The following is a 17,011-nucleotide window of genomic DNA, read 5'->3' as shown; positions in this document are numbered from 1 at the left end:
GGATCTTAGATGCTGAAATTTTAGGTGACTGATATTTATGAGATAAACCAATCGTGTCGGTGTGTCATTGAAGATGATGTATGTGCTCTTGATATGTTTACTCTGTCAATAAAAAAAGCTAAACATACCGAGATGCTAATGTATTTAATACAACTGTTTGCTCTTTTTAACTTCTGTTAGTGTAGGAGTAACGTAGCTAGAAGTCAGCTCTCAATAAGATCGCAGTAGCTTGTTTCCTGGACTCCAGTTCCTTGCTGCCTTTCTTGAGTTGTCCTCTAGTTACCTTACCGTGTTTTTAGAGGAACGTGTGTAAAGTGAACAAACAAAACAGATTAATAAATACGTTACAATAGAAAATGCCTGAAAGCTATTCCTGTGTCTAAAACATGGTTAAAAAAAGTAATCACAAACAGTCACAGAAAAGTAAATGGAGTGTTAGAGGATATATCGCAGATTTTCAACATTGCTTTCACACATTAAAGCTTGGTCATTGAAACTGATGAGCGAGTAAACTTCCACAGTATTTTATAATGGTAATCTATAGCAATAAAACCAAGAGCAAATCTATAGTCAGAGCAGTATTAAAAAGGATTGAAATGTCAATTGAATGACTTATTGCTGAGTAATTTTCTTAATTAGTCTTACTGTAAAGAACAGTTACTGGATCTAGGAAATAAAGAAAAAAATGTTGCCTTCTAACATGTCAACAGATATTGGACAAAGATGGCTTGTTTGTTTTCCCCTTCCAAAATTTCAAAGGCCATCTATGCCATAAATCTCATTTCAACTGACTAGTTAACACAATATCCAAATAATAGGGAAACTTTCTGTAAGATTTCCTTCTCCCTCTCCCCGCCTCCACATACATATGTATTTATATAAAGCAGGATAAAGCAATGTGTTTAGTGCCTTGAATAAGGAAAGAATTCTTGAAAACAGGGACGACTTACAGAAAAAAAGACTATGAACTCTTACAGGGAAAGAAGGTACCCCACCATTCAACTATATATTCTATACATGCTTCAGTTTGCATTGGAGGAAGAGTCCAAATTGTGGCACTAAAAGAGATCATGCCCTTTTAAAAATACATGTATGTGTGTATATATATGTACACACAAATGTATATGCATATACACTTGGGAAGTGAAGGAAAATACCTACTTGTATTTAAGTTAAACATCATGTAAAAGGCCACATTAATGGAAACGCAAATAAAAAAATTGTAATGATAATGATGTATTGCCAAGTTTGATACTGGCCACCTGGCTGTAAAAAGGAACTGGAGAAACTTCTGAATGTGGTGATGAACGACTGCTTTTGGAGTTGTAGCCAGAGTACTGAATGCGTGATAACTGCTTTTGTGCCTTAAGGTGTCTAGTTAAGTTTGCACGTGTCGTCCAAACAGGTACCCAGAGCAAGTATTCAGAGAGGTCCTGGAACACGGGTGAGTTGCAGAAGAAGTCTCAGAAAGAGCACAACGTGTCTGCAGCAGAGTTGGAGAGACAGCAAATTCTTCAGGAAATGAGAAAGAAAACATCTCTACACACGGACAGCAGCTGGATTAGGCAGCGCAGTTCCAGTGTACATAAGGAGCCCATTAGTCTGTACAGCAGTAGTATGAGGAGGTAGGAATCGCATTAAAAATTAACTTTGTCTCTCATCAGATATTTTTGTTTGGTTACTCTAAACTTCAGTTTGTATTACAGAGCACAGAAACAAATTGAGTGTGTGAAATGCTGTAAGGTGAACTGAATAGCAGCACAGATAGAAGAAAGTAGCAGTATTACAGCTGGGCTTAAATGTAACAAAAAACACATAAAGAATGTGGATGTGACCTGTAAATAACTCAGCCGCTTATTTCTTGGTCAATATATCAGCAATGGAAATCAGTAGTGTGCCTTGTCATTGATGGATGTGCTTAAGAATTTCAGTATGACAATTTATTATGGAAATTGATTATTATAGCTAAGGAGTATACCTCTTTGACATAGAAATGTGTCACAAGGTCTGGAGTTTTTCTTGCTTTAAGTAACGTATGAATATTGGATTTGTCGCCTAGGAAACAGCCAAGTTAGCAGTCAGGAGAGTGTTTGGCTATTGGGCCAACACCTTGAACCTAGACGATGCTATCCAGTCTGGGTGGATTGCTATTTCGATCTGGTAGCCCTTGGAGAAAACAAAAAACAAACCTGGTATCTGAGGTCCGTTGCTGTACAGCGGATTTTGATACGGTTCACCCTGATAAGGCTGCAGTGAAGAGTGTTTTGCCTTTATTCTGTAGCGGTTAAGTGCCACCGCTCTTCTGCCTTGCCTGCTTTTTCCCATGAGACTAGGACTGGACACAAAGGATAATTTGCAGCTCAAACATTTTAAATCAATATGTGAAGAATATTGCTTAGGGTGATCAGACTAACATATTCATGCTAGAAAATCTTAAAAATGCTAGGATAATGTTTTCCTTTTTTAAAAAATCAGAATATAGCTCTTCTGCTCCGGCCGTACTGCCATTTACACTTGTGTGCGTACCTCTGTTACAGAGGGGAGTCTTTGGACAATCTTGATTCTTCAAGAACAAGCTCGTGGAGGCACCACTCATGGCTGAACCAGTCTGCCTCCTCTTCATCTCTGTCCTCTAGTCAAGATCTCAGTCGCCCGGTGTCCACTTCAAACCGAGCCTACATGTGCACTCCTTCCTCGAGCAAAGCACCTTCTGCGGCCGCCTCTGCGAGAGCCCCTTCCGTGTCCCAGGCAGCCCCCCGGGCTCAGTCTCCCCTCTCTGCTTCCCAGCCAGGGTCCCAGACACGCAGCAGGTGAGCGGGTGCCCTTCTGCTGGGAAGGTATAAACGTCGGGCGGCACTAAAGAGCAGGCCGTGTAGATATGGTGGTCTACAGCAGCGTTCTCGACCGTAATGTTGATTAACAGGTCTGGAAAGTACCTGGAGTTTTCTCGCTGGGTGGGACGGTGGAAATATGGGCTGGTATTGCTTCCCTGCTCCAGTCATTCAGAAAATTCCTCAGGTTTGTCATCACTGCTTGACATCGGTTAAAAAAACAAAGGAACTGGAATAATAAATCTCCAGTCTCCAAGCTGTATGTTGGTTACCAAAATGATTAGTAAAAGCCTACGCCAGATGGCATTTCTGACATTTATTTTCTTAGGTTTGTTTTAACAAAAGATTCCTGAAACCCAGGCTTTATGGCCCTCATCTTGGTCTCTCCTCCCCCTTTCCTGGCATGTGGTCAATATCATCTCAAGGAGCACTCAGGAATGCTCATAACCCGTGACCCTGGAGAATTACAGGGTACAATGTTGGCTTTAATCTAGGAGGAGAAAGCAAGAATTGCAACATATTTTGAAACAAAAATGGAATTCAGTTGTGGTAGGGTAGATAACTCTGCTGTTTTATGTACTTGAAACGTTTTAAAAATACCTTGGGATAAGACTAGAGAGAATCATCCCCACACAATTACATGTATTATATAGAACAACAGTGTGAACACTGCTTCACTAGCTCTTACACTCTCAGCCATTTTGTGATAAATTGACCCTTTTTTTTTTTTTTTTTTTTCTTTTAAAAAGCTAGGCCTTTGCATTCTTTATAATGTAAGAAAACTACCTTCTTAACCATGTTTGCTTATCTTGTTCTCACTTCCATTTGCTAACATCTTGGTAGGTCCATGGAAGCTGACCTGCGTATGGCTTATGTTCAGAGAGTTAACATAATATTGTATGTCCAGGACTAGCCTTCTGTTATCTAACAAGGTGCAGATGGTGGGACTTGGCAGGAGTGCTTGCTAAAACTTAGCCTTCAGGATAATTCCCTGCAAATAAGAAATAAGGCAGGGGCACAAAACCTGTGTTCTTACTCTCCAAACTTAACAATATACTTTTTATGTTTATTTGTAGAAGGTATTTTATACAGTGAAGTATCTCCCAAGAATGTGACAGAATTTCTTTGTTTGTTCCCATGTAACTTTGATCTAAATTACAACACTTCAGCTTTCCCTAACTTTCAGATCTACTGTAAATAATATTAATTTTCAGTTTATTTTCCTCAAGCAGCTCAATAGTCCACTTTTTACCAGTATGTTTTTATTTTTAATCTCAAAAAGTTTTTGGTAACTTTTCTTTGCCTTTTAAACCTTTTCAAGCTGGTTTTAAGGATTTTCATTCTGTACCTAGGTCAGTCAGTGGGAAGAAAATCTGTTCATACTGTAATAACGTTCTGGGCAAAGGAGCAGCCATGATCATTGAGTCTCTTGGTCTTTGTTATCATTTACATTGCTTTAAGGTGAGAGCTGGGAGTCACATCGTGAAGGAACAGGAACTAATCAGGAGCACGCATGGCTACTCAGTGTTATGCTCACAGGGGCTCTACTAATCACCTGCTTTGCCTTCTACTCTTGACAGCGTGGTGCATGCATATTTCCATGAGGCAGTCCTAGCTGCAGGCATTTAGCACTCAACTCTAGGACTCTTTCTTAAATGCCAGGGCTGAGAAGCAGGACTCTAACAAGTAAAATGGACATGTTGACTGTGAGATCAAAGTTCTTCCTTCTTTGAATAGGCAGCAAAAAATCAGAAGGTGCTGAGCCACCTCTCCCAGAGAAATTAGGTCTTTAAAAAAATACCTCAGCCTGGACCCTGGCAATTGAATCATTTAAGATGATCCATCACTTCTAAGCTAACCCTAGCAGACAGTGTTCACGTGGTGTTTTCCAGGCAAAGGCATGTTGTCAGGGTTCAAACTGGCAGGATAAAATCCAGCACCAAACCAGAAGCTGTGTTTAGTGCAAGCCAGCCCTGGTCAGGAGCTAGGTGTACTAGCTCATGCACAGCACCGAGATATCGTTACATGATTTCCAGTCAGTTTGGGGCACATGCAGAACTGAAAGAATAAACGCCTGCCTGCGATAGATGTAAAAGCACTCCTAGTTCCCCTGCCCTAGGACCAGATGAGGAATTAGACTGATTTGGAGGTGCTGTTGGACCCTGCTTCTTCCACGGCTTTAAGAAAAAGGCTTCTGTGTCTGGTTCAGAACAGAAGCCTCTGTTGCCCTGTGGGCCCAGCTCAAACGCATCACCTTAAGTCAATCCCTTGTAATACTCGAAGGTCTTACTAGTCCTGCCTGCCTGAGCAGGAGGGACTGGAGTAATCCATGGGGACTGGCCGTCATACCCCTTCTGCAGAACATGTATTCTCTGCAAGGGAGTCCACCTGTGGTGCCTAACCTATGTAAGAAAATACCAAATTTCTGTTTTTCAGTTTCTGAAGATTAATGAGCTGTTGAACAGACTGCCATCCAAAAGGTTCATTACTCATTTAAGCAAGCAAGCTGTCCTGTAGTCAGCTGAGTACTTTGCTTCGTAAATTCAATAAGGAGAGAGTTACGCTTTGGGTTACAGTCCTTCCAGAGGTGGTTCATAGTCATAGCAAAGATGTCTTCAGCCACCATAGTTAAATAGTTTAACATTAGCATGAAAGGTATCACGCCCTTCATTCATGTGTTTGTTCAAGAAAAATGAAATCGGCCCCTTCTCTCCAAATAAGAACTTGTTTCTGTGATGCAAACCCAGGGATTTGGGGGTGCCTGAGTATTTGCTGCTTTGAGTGCCGCAGGGCAGAGGACACCAGCAGCATATAGTGCCGCATGGAAATCTGCAGGTAGCACGCCCAGGCGTTCTGTGCCAAAATTGCTGTTGCTATCTAGAGAACAAATTTTTTTCATGTAAAGCCAGTTTTAGTTTTCAGAGAAATGGAAGTTCAAATTTGATTTAATGAACTAACCTCTAAAAAACGCCCGCTCCGTGTTTGCTTAATTGGTGTATCTATCTCTGCTATTTGTCGTCCAGTCGTCGCCTTATAATAATTTCTCAGGGTTGGTTGCATTTTGATCTACTAATCGTTACACGTTTGCTTCTAGTGATTGTGGGTTTATGATTCAAGTGTTGTTGAGCTTAATCCAAGCTGCTTTTGAACAGCATTTTTGTTTCTTAATATTTTGTAAGGAGTAGCTAATTATTCATCTGTCATACAGTGTGTTGCCTGCGGATGCGACCTTGGAGGATCCCGCTCTGGAGCTGAAGTTAGGATCCGAAACAACAAACTCTTCTGCAACGACTGCTATATCAGATTTAAAAGTAAGGCAATCCAACTGCAGTGTGCATGACCGTAGTTGTTCTTCGTGCTGTAAAACCTCGAGTGTTTGCACAGCTGAGCCACTCTGTAGCTTTCATGTTTAAGTTGGTATATTAGTGAATAGGTTCAGCAAGGTTTGATTGCCAGTTTCTGTCTTTTGTAGGGTAGTCATTCCTAACTTTTAACTTGCCTGGTAGCTGATTTTACTACCTTGTTATTAAGCAGCTTCAAGCAGACAACGCGGTATAGTCATCCTCCTTTCTTCATAGATCTGAGAAAGTGGTGTCAAGGAATTGTCAGTGGCTGAACAGGCTTGTCTTGATAACAGAGAAGTCTTTTTGAAAAATTGTCTACGTTTTTTTTTTAAAAGTAATCTGAATATGTATTTAACTCAATCCTAACGCATACCTGGAAAGCTATTAGTTTATCCTGTGCAGGTGTCACAAATGCTGGTTTCTTTTTTGCAATGCTATTATTATTTGAATTATAGGTCTGTGATTGGTTATTCATTTAGGTACAAGTTCAGGAGGAATTGGTTTACTTACAGATCTTAATTAAAAGGTGCAGTATATTTTTTTTCCTTTATTATGGTTTGCAGAATTCTGATTTACTGGAGCATGATGTTAAGGCTTTGAATAATGGTGTTGAGTTGGTTGTTTTTTTTTTTTTTCTGCTGTCATAGATGATGGTAGACAACCTCCTAATTTTGACAAGTCTTGGGAGTTTTATATGCCTCTATTTTTATGTAGCAAATATGGAATTCTCTAGAATGATAAAATTCAGCTAAGGGAAAGCATTTCTGAAATCCTTCCTGGGAAACATGTCCGCGTTTCTTCATGAGCCCGGCACATTTTTCTCATGGTGGATCAGAAGGCAGTGAAGGGAACAGGATACTCATGCTGCAACACACCAGCAGGACTTGGGCATCTGCCGGCTGAGAAGCCTCGCCCAGAAAAAGAGAAGCTCTGCATCTGATGCTGTTGCTGTTTTCAGGCTCTCTTCGGCTTCTAGGAAGAGGAAAAGCTGCCTGCGCCACACCGAAAAAATTGTGTGGTGCCTGAGCTAAAACCAGAAAACCTCACAGCTCTCCTTGATGCTGACAAGGCATTCGCAGAGGCTAACGTCAGGTGTAAGGGTGCCGCTGTGATCAGTGGAAGGAGGAAGAGCATCACCCCCTTCCATCTGGAGGTGATCCAGAGCACTGGGTCATCTCTCTCCGAGTTAATGTTCGGAGAATTTATCTCCTGCTCGATGACGAGCCTACACCAAAGTGACTGTGTTCCTATTTGAAGCACCCAAACGTGTGGGAGAGATTCAATCTGGAGCCTACTCATGTTATTTTCGCTTTACCTTTTCTTTTAGTGGGCAAAATTGCTGTATGAGTTGTACGAGTTCGGTACTGAAAAAAAAAAAATATCCGTTTTTTCTTATTTCCTGGCAAGACAGTATTCAGGAATTCGGTGATGGAAGTAAGCAAAAATTTTATCATGGATAAATTGCTGTTTAGTCTCTCTGATGTTACAGCCCATAAAGTCACGGCAGTGCCTTTCAGAAGCAGAGTTTATCTGTGAGAAATGGTTCTAGTCCCTTCCCTTCAGACTGCATCTTCTTGGGCCAGTGGGCACCTCAAAACATAATTGTATGAGATACGAGTAAATCAGGAATTGTAAAAACGTGTAGGTACAGAATAAAGCATTGAAATTAGTGATTAGTAGTTGAAATTAGCTATTTGAATAACACACAAACCAGCCATGTGATTACTGCAATTAAAATACACTGACAGCACAGCACTGGTCTGCAGATTACTTTGTTTGCACTTGGCATTTGACATCAGCCTGGCTATTTATTTGTTAGTTTGGAACCTGAACATACTGACTAAAAGGTTTGATAAACTGTAGGGTTATTAATATTTACTGTGTAATTTTATGATGTGTTATTTTTGCACATTTTGATGTTAATTATGTGGTTTAAACTTGTTACATTGTAGCAAAACACCAGTGTATTGGCAGATGCCCACAAATATATGCAGAGAGAGGATAAAAAAAGTTCTTTTTTAATATTGCTACAGTTATTTAGCAAATTTTAATTTGATTATTGAAGGGCAAATTTAGAAAAACTGTTACCCTGTCTCTATGCTAATACTAAAAATAATTCTTAAAAACTCGGTAAGGTGCATGTTCTGTGGAGTATTACTTGGCCTGAAATACTTGCAGTGCTATAATTGGATTAAACTCAAATTTGTATTGTTCATTAAATTTGGATTGCTAGATGCAGAATGTATATCTTAGTTTGTGTTACCATTTGCAATAGGTATTGGAAATACCATTATCTGACTATTTTTAACTTGGAAATCTTAATTTTTGCCACTAAGATTCTTCAGTAGCTGGACTTCAATTACAATTTCTTCTGTCTCTCTCTAACAGCTGGACAACCAACCTCCATGTGAAGCAAATGAAGATATGAAACCACTGTTGCAGATAAAAGAAGAGGTGATTGCTGCTGATGTAGATCTATAAATATATATATTGTGTGTGTGTGTTTTTTCTAAGAGTAACTCTTGCTTGTCTAGTCTTCATAGCAATGCATTGTATTCTTCATATAACTATTTTTATTTATAAGAAAGTAATTGCAGTAAGGAAATATCTGGGGAAAATGCTTTCACTTTTTCAGCTTCAAGTACCGAGAGCACAAGGGAGAATGAGTATATTTTCAGAATAACTTCAAAATATTTTTGAGGCTTATAATCAACTAGTTGACTTTCCAATGGTATACGAAGAGGGTATTTTGTTTCTAAGCTCTTGAAATGAGCATTAGAGAAATAGCTAATATAAATATATATTTGCAATTGCTGTCTTTATTTTTGACATATACTGAAAGTGAATTCTCTAGGTTAATATGAAACTGCATTTAAATGCACACAAATGTGTTTGCCTTCCATATGCTGGTTTCTAAAATTATGTGCTTTTTTGAAACTTAAATACAAAGAATAATCTGTTTGCTCAGTGATGTTGGCATAATATTCTGTGGAATCCATTTAAGGGGAAGAGTTATCTTTTCCCATTCGGAAAATGTAACTATTGCTTTTTCCTGCACAAACTGAGTGGAGAATGGTTGTTGAATTACAGTATATTTGTAAATAAAATTTCTGATGTTGCATTTATTAGAAGTTTTTTTTTTTTCTTTCTATCCGGCTACATGTGTCTTAAGGTGATTTGCTGAAATATAAAATTGTTTGAATTTCATCTTGGGAAAATATTTCTTACGAAAAGATTAAAATGTCCACCTAAATATGTGTAAGAACAATAGTTGTTGCTTTTCTCTTTTCCTTCAGAGTAGACTTCAGGTTTTGTGTGTAGTTCTCCCGTCAAGCTCCTCATGCTCTTTCTCTTCAGCATTTAATACAAGTGGTGAGACTGATTCTTTGTTCTGTATGCTCATCCCTAAAGCACGACAATTGGAAGAGGTGGAAGTTCCCCAAAACTTCTCTGCTGTGGCTAGAAATGAGGTGCTGAAAATATTTTGGTTTAGGTTCTGCTCCCCCTGAAAACGCAGCTGGAATCTGCACTATGTGTTTTTCAGTGGTGGCTCCCAAATTGCTTTGGTCAGTGGCTTCCCCAAATCCTTTCATGCCCAGTTATGAACCCTTCTGTGTCTGCGTCCTTGGAAGCAGCGAAAAAAACGTGGGATGTGGATCAGAGGAATTTGGGGGAGCATTTTGTGGATGAAACAGAGGAAGAGGGCAGCTGGGATGCGTAGGAGGGCGGTGGGATTCTGAGTTTGAGCCTGTGCGTGGCACCATGAGGAGCTGCAGCGAGGTGCCAAAGCAGCTTAGGGTGCCAATTCCTCTCAGGGGATCTCAGGGATGGATAGGAGAGCTAGCGGACTGGGGAGAGAGGTCGTGGCTGCAATAGCTAGGGGCAGCAAGGGGAGATCATGCTGTTCCGGAGTAGTGGGAGAACTTCGCCTGTGTGGGCCTTCTGTAACTCCTCCGCCTGTCTCCTGTTTTGCTTTGCTTTATTGATCTTTCCCCTGAACAGATGGGTTCCGTCTTGCACCAGGGAATTCCCTGCTCATAAATGCTGAATTACAAGGTGCCAAATATTATTTTCAAATTTTGCTTAAAAAAAAAAAAAAAAAAAGCCTCATCAACCCAAAGTTGCTAAGCTCTTTGTTCAGCCACCTTTGTGACTTGGCCTTCGCTTTTGGTATTCAGTTAAAGTGTCTCTTATGAAGTGGACTGGTAAAGATATTTCATTTGGTTTTTTCCACTGCTGTGGTAAGTAATGACGCCGTAGACCCCAGGTGAGAACTCTGGGTTATGAAGACCTTCGTCCCCAAATACAGACTATGGAGGGATATTCGCACTGCCGGCTCCCACAGCGCTCTGGGAGCCTGGGGTCCTCTCTGCTGCTGGTGGAAGAAGATTGCTTCCCTGAGAGCCATTCGGAGTAGGAACCCAAAGTAGGTGCTGTGCAGATCTGGCTCTCAGTTAAGACCCATACCTAACGGAGATGGTGCGGATGCCTCTCTGCGCTGTCTGGTTTTCAGCCTTCTTTTATGATAGGGTGGTGGATAGGGTAGAGCGAGTATCCCCACAATCCCCATCGCCAGCCCTGAAATACACTGAGAGAGACAAAATTCTTTGTCACAGGTCAAAGTTTCTCAGCCTCCAAGGCATCAATGAATTTATCCTAGCCTATCCATGATTTCCCCTCTCCCAATGTTGTGTTACGCAGCAAAGCTGCGGGAAAAGTCAGGGATGGCAATGCCATCTTTTGCATCTTGAGCCCAGTCGTGCCACCCTGTCCCTGGGAACCATTCGGGCATGGAAATCACCTGGGGGGTGAAGAACGAAGGGGGGAGAAGAAAGCTCAGCAACCTGCGGTCTGCTGTGCCGCTCGAGCTGCCCAGCTGGTGTCCCACAGCCTGGAGCGACGCGCTCTGAGCTGGGCTGGCTTTTCCTAATTGGTGTCAAGTATTTCCATGCGACTCCAATTTCATTTTCCCACAAAAAGTCTGTGAAAACATGGGTTATTTCATTAGCTTGTACCTAATTGCTTGCCTGTGAGCAAACATCGAGTGGAACTTTGGATTAGTGGGGCTCAAAGAGCTGATGTTGAACCTCTTTCAGAGTTGAAGCCGAGTTTCTCACCCTTGTTAAAGGCCTGGTTTAACAGGGCTCCTTCGAACTTGCATTTGCTAATTTGAGTTGGCAAATGTGAGCGACGAAAACTCCTTCCTCCTCTCCCTCCCCTGGAGGGGAGCAGGACAGAGAAGCCCACTTTACAAATGTTGTATCTGTGTATTTTGATCCTTGCTGAAGTATTTGGAGCGTGTTGGGCTCTGAATTTCAGCAAAACCGATGATCTGCTAGCAACACAAGATGGCAGTGTGTAAGTGCAACGCGCACAATAAAAAGCCCTTTCAGTGGTTGTAGTCTTGCATAAAAAGGGTCACGTTTACTAAATGGTACTAAAGTTGCAATGTAGTGAGAGTTGTAGAGAGAACTTTCTCTTAACCTTGGGCCTCTCTCCCCACCTGGCATCGTGGAGGTGCGGTGTGCAGCTGAATCGGAGCAGTCTCGCTTGATTTTTGTCTGCCGGTTGGTTAATTAACTGCTACTTAAACCAATACTGAGGAGGGAGGGAGGTAAGGAGAACACTTCCTAGCACGAAAAATAAACTAGATGATTTCTAGTGGAGGGTTTTGGTGTATTTTGCTGGATTCTTTATATATATATATATTTTTATATATATTTTTTTTTTTTCTTAAGATGCTGTTCAAGGAAGAAGAACCAATTGTTCTCCCTCTGTTCATCAGCTTCAGACACTGTTTAAGGTTAAAACCCTTAAATGCAGGTGTCTATAGGTGAGCGAGGCCTCTGCACTGCTATTAAAATCTGGGTGGATTTAGGGCTCAGCTCCGTCCTTTACTCTTGGATGTCTGGTGCTGCTTGGGATGTTGTTGAGTGTCTAGGGCATCCGCCCAGGGCTGGGGGGGATATGGTGCAAGTCTGGGAGATACTCAGGCAGCTGCTGGTGCAGGTCTCGTGGGATGCTTTAGAGCATTGGAAAGGGCAGCAGAGATTCACGAGCGAGCATCTGAATCAAGCTCAACTCCCTGCAGAGAGCGGAGCAAAGGTGTGATTTCATGGGCCGGTGAATAGGTGTCTGCTGTCGGGCGAGGTGCTTGGCTGTCTAAGCTTCACGGAATTTAACAGGCGTGCGGACCCTAGCTTACACGTAGACACCTGTGTTTTTACATCCCTCTGTTTACCTATCTTAATGCTGACTGAATTCTTCTGAAAATACCTGAGAAACTGATTCAGCTAAGTTCTTCATCTGCCCTATATTTAGACTTACAGACTGTCAGCTAATTAATGTACATTTGCAATGTACATTTAAATACGGCTTTGGAACCGAGTGGGCTACGAATAGTGGCTCTAGTAGAGGGCAATGTTTAAATAAAAAGGCATTTCAAGAATAGAAAACGTTTTCTGTAACTTCCAGTGTGAACTTAGCGTGGGATTTTTCTAATACAGAAGAACAAACAAATCGAGCACCTCGGAGTGAAAGCCAAGGTATGGCGCATGCTCTTAGTTTTGTTGAGATTTCTTTAAGAATTTTTTTTAATAGAAGATTTGTCAGAAATTTCAAGCTCAATTACCTACGCGTTCATCTCTTCACGCAAGCTGCAGCACCGCGGGCAATGCTGGTTAGTGGCGAGATGTATGCGGCAAGCCCTGCGTTAGAGCCCGCTGTCTGAATTCGGAGCTCACGCCGATACCAGGAATGGGCAGAGCCACTCTCGTTATTTTCAGGAGAGCACCTCACAGGTGAACCCCGAGGAGGGTCCAAGAGATAAGGGAAATGTTGAACTTAGGTAACGGCCGTCGTAACGTCGCCCACCTTGTCACTTAGGGATGGTAAAAGGGTTTGAAATCTGACAGTTTGAGGTCGACGTGAAAACTGGTGCGCTTGCAGCAGTGTTTTAAGCTCCAGCCAATCATTTGTAATGGCTTAGCAAAACCTGTGCTGTAATGGAAGGCTATTAGCAGCAGGCATAATTACATGAAAGAGCAGCTTCATGCTGAAAGCTCTTCAGCATTTTCCTTCTAGCTCCACGCTTCTTGGGAGCTGGGGGCATTGACATAAAACAGCACAGGAGGGTGATGTAGAGCACTCGCTCACATAAGGAATATTCTTGGGTGAGCAGTAGGGTATCAGTTTATTAAAGCTGAAGAATTTTTTTTTTAATTGGTTCAACCTCCTAGAAACAAACTTGCCAATTAAGTAGCCGCTGTAGGCAACAAACACTCAAGAGATGTGTCATGCAGTGGGAATTATTGGCTTCTATGGGTTTGCCTTAACAGTCAACATTGTACAAAGAATCAACGCACTTAAAAAAAAAAAGTATGTTCAAGGGTGTGTGTACACACAGATTCTTTTTATTAATCGTAACAGAAGAAAAAAGGAAAAAGCTAGGGCTGTTGAATGGACAGTTCCTACACACAAGCCAGTGAGAGCAGGCTTGCGGTCAGCACAGCGTGCCATCTTAAATGGCCTTTTGCTGGTAGCTGTGCCAGAGCAAACGTTTCCGATTCCCTGAACCGGCATTTTCTTTTGCCCCCAGGCAGTCAACCAGCTCTGCCGTTCACCGGTGCATCAGTCGCACGTGGCCCTTCTGGGATGGCAAGTCACGGATATCGGGGTCGGGTCAGGCTACTGCCGTCTGATCTGCTTATATCCCTCCAAAGATCAGAACCTCTCACCCAATAATTCCTGTATTGAACACAGCTTCTGGGTGAACAACAGTGGTCTTTGGTGGAAAGAAGCCCTGTGTAGATCTGAAGTATGCAAATGATGGAAAATCTACCACATGTCAACATAAATTGTTCCAGTGGCTAATTAGTACTCCTAAAAATGTTAATTTTATTTTTAACTATTTTATTTTAATGAGCTGTCTAGCTTATTATGATTTTATTTTCATTCATTTAACTTGATTTAGGCTCTTAGCACTGGATTAACTCTTTTTTTTCTTTTTCTCTCTTAGATTGTACATGTGTCTTTGATACAATCCCCATTTTTTTTTTTCCAGTTTTGTTTCTTACACCTGTACATAAAGCCTTATTGCTCACATCAGTCAGAAAATGCAAAATTACCGCCATGGGAGGATACTGTGGATAGACTGGCCCTCTCTCAGTGACCTGCAACGCCAGACTCTCCCAGGAGAATATCCAGAACAGAGGGGGAATAATCTTTAAGAGCATCTGAAGCTCTCTAAGAATTTATTTGCGTAACGCATAGATTCAAATAAGAGCTTATGTCCGCAAGGGAATTTTGCTGCATAAATCTTCTGGCATAATTAGTAAGGCATTGAATTGCCTTTGTGGGAATGACCATGCCTGAATTCCTGTGCAGTTCTGCTAATTTTTCTGTCTTGGGAAAGCACCTGTAAGGGATGCCCGTGCTGACATGTCTCAGTTGACAAGAGGACAAGACCCCATTCCATTTTGATTTCTCAGCATTAAGTGTCAGTGTCGTGATTTAACCCCAGTCGGCAACTACGGAGCACACAGCCGCTCGCTCACCCTCCCCCCCGCTGGTGGGATGGGGGAGAGAACCGAACGGGGAAAAAAAAGTAAACCCCGTGGGTTGAGATAAAGACAGTTTAATAGGACAGCAGAGGAAGGGAAAATAATAATGGTAAAAGAATATACAAAGCAAGTGATGCACGATGCAATTGCTCACCACCCACTGACCGATGCCCAGCCTGTCCCCGAGCAGCGATCGCTGCCTCCCGGCCAACTCCCCCAGTTTATATACTGGGCATGACGCCATACGGTGTGGAATAGCCCTGTGGCCAGTCTGGGTCAGCCCCCCGGCTGTGCCCCCTCCCAGCTTCTTGTGCACCTGGCAGAGCATGGGAAGCTGAAAAGTCCTTGGCTGGTGTGAGCACTGCTTAGCAACAACTAAACCATCAGTGTGTTACCATCAACAGTATTCTCATCCTAAATCCAAAACACAGCACTGTACCAGCTACTAGGAAGAAAATTAACTCTATCCTAGCTGAAACCAGGACAGTCAGCTGCAAAAATGCGGTTAGTACCTGCTAATGTTTGGTAGGTATTGATTGGAAGGGTCCGACTTGCAGCCTGTCATCAAATCTAGCTCTGTAAAGATAACAGTCACTCTTTTGATGCCCATGTAAACAAGACTCCTGCAGAAAAACATGAGTTTTACTTGCATGTGATACTTCATTTTAAGTAAAATTCATTCCTACTGAGGTAGCTATTGCATTTATGAGACACATATGTGCTGCACCTCATTATTAATGCCAGTGCTTGTACCAGCGTCGTCCTGTCTGCACAAATCAGAGGAGAATCCCAAAACAGTTTAGGAAAAGCCTCGTTGATTGCAGTGGAGCAAGTCAGTAAACGAGCTGCCTTCAGCTGGGCACAGCTACTGGCTGCTAATAAACCACGGCTGTCTGGCACAGCCCGCTGCAGAGTGGCAGTCACGAGCTATGCTGGTCGGCATATTTCATGCAAAATTCATGTTACAAATGAGCACGTATTTCTATCAACAAGTTGAATGCTTACAAGTACTTTTGGACCTCAGCAGCTAAAAAAAAAAGTGACAAATCACTTCTTTGCCCTTTGCTATTGGGATAATTGGATGGTTTTGGCTTTTGGCTGGCGTACTCAGTATTCTTTGGGGTTTTCTATTGCCCAGGATAGTTCATAGCATGTCTAACACTTGTAAACCTCAGGATTTTGTGTTCCCTCTCCCTCAGTACTGTGTTAACTCAGCGATAAAAGAAAGGCAATTCTGGACTGAAGGTCATCCCTGTCGATGTACAGAGGTATTTAGGTTGTCTAGAACATTCTGCGTTACACCAGCCGCGTTGGTTTCACCGTCACCTAATCTTTTTCATTTCATCTGCTTCTTCTGGTGATGTAGTGCTAAATGGAAAACAAAAAGTGAGCAGACAAACACCAGGTTGATGCTGAAAAGATGGGTAGATGCTAAACCAGAGGGGAGGTACGCACAATCCCTCTACCCTTATTACACTAATGCTCTTTTTGATTGTTCACTATAGCACTTTGAAGACATACAGTGTTATCACATAGCATGTTCTTGGTACCATATGCACTTATGTTCTCTGAAATCCTGTTTCTCTGTAACATCTTGGACTCAAAGCCAAGAAACCTGCCTAATCAGAAACACTGTGTACATAATCTTTTAATCCTAATCTCTTTACAAGATCGTGAATCGTTCATAAGACTGAATTGTGTATAAAATACTAAGTGAAGGTGCTAACAACTTCATTAAGCTTGTAAAACCAAAGCATCCCTTCACTTAGCACTAGAGAGCATTTGAATTTTTCCCATCAGTGTCTCAAGGCTATGACCTTGGGAGTACGTCCATAAAAGTATCAACAGACAAGGGCAAAAATGTTTTGGTCAGTCCCCCAAACAGCAGGTATTTACACTCACTGATTTTCATAGTCAAAGTGTATTTTTTTTTCTCTCGTCAGTCCTGCTTCACTGTTTTTTTTTCCATGCTAACAACAAGGATTATACTGTTCAGCAAATATATTTATCTTCTGATCAGGCTTCATGCTGAGGCAGCAAAACAGATGCATTTATAATGCTGTTCTCATGCACGTAGATCGACTGCAACTCTGATTCCCACAGAGCCTGATTGGTTTTAAGCAGAGGACTCAAGGAAAGCAAGCCTGGGAGCCGGCTGCCCGTCTCTTGCCTCCCATGATGGAACGGGCTCTTTGCACCAGCATGCTGTTCTCTAGCCTGAGAAAAAGACTTCCCCATGCAACCCACGGGTGTGTTCTGCTGGTCAATAAACTCC

General features: G+C 41.9%; 1 protein-coding gene across 16 annotated transcripts in view; it reads left to right on the top strand.

Moving 5' to 3' along the window:
* The window catches only part of LMO7 (LIM domain 7), a 132,664-nt gene extending 123,364 nt beyond the window's left edge, over positions 1-9,300 (top strand). For 15 of the 16 annotated variants that reach the window (XM_087757051.1, XM_087757058.1, XM_087757057.1 and 12 more), the window contains 5 exons: positions 1,406-1,625; positions 2,538-2,810; positions 4,184-4,292; positions 6,040-6,142; positions 8,564-9,300. In XM_087757051.1, the coding sequence (XP_087613177.1) occupies positions 1,406-1,625; positions 2,538-2,810; positions 4,184-4,292; positions 6,040-6,142; positions 8,564-8,586 (728 nt within the window). In that variant the 3' untranslated portion in view covers positions 8,587-9,300. The remainder of the gene's footprint in view (positions 1-1,405; positions 1,626-2,537; positions 2,811-4,183; positions 4,293-6,039; positions 6,143-8,563) is intronic. The other variant, XM_087757060.1, reaches the window with a different exon arrangement.
* The last annotated feature ends 7,711 nt before the right edge of the window (positions 9,301-17,011 follow it).

The sequence above is a fragment of the Nipponia nippon genome, unplaced genomic scaffold (genome assembly GCF_047370975.1).
Source record: "Nipponia nippon isolate SJK-2023a ecotype South Korea unplaced genomic scaffold, ASM4737097v1 scaffold_2, whole genome shotgun sequence".
Classification (NCBI taxonomy): Eukaryota; Metazoa; Chordata; class Aves; order Pelecaniformes; family Threskiornithidae; genus Nipponia; species Nipponia nippon.
This window is presented reverse-complemented; position numbering and strand designations above follow the sequence as displayed.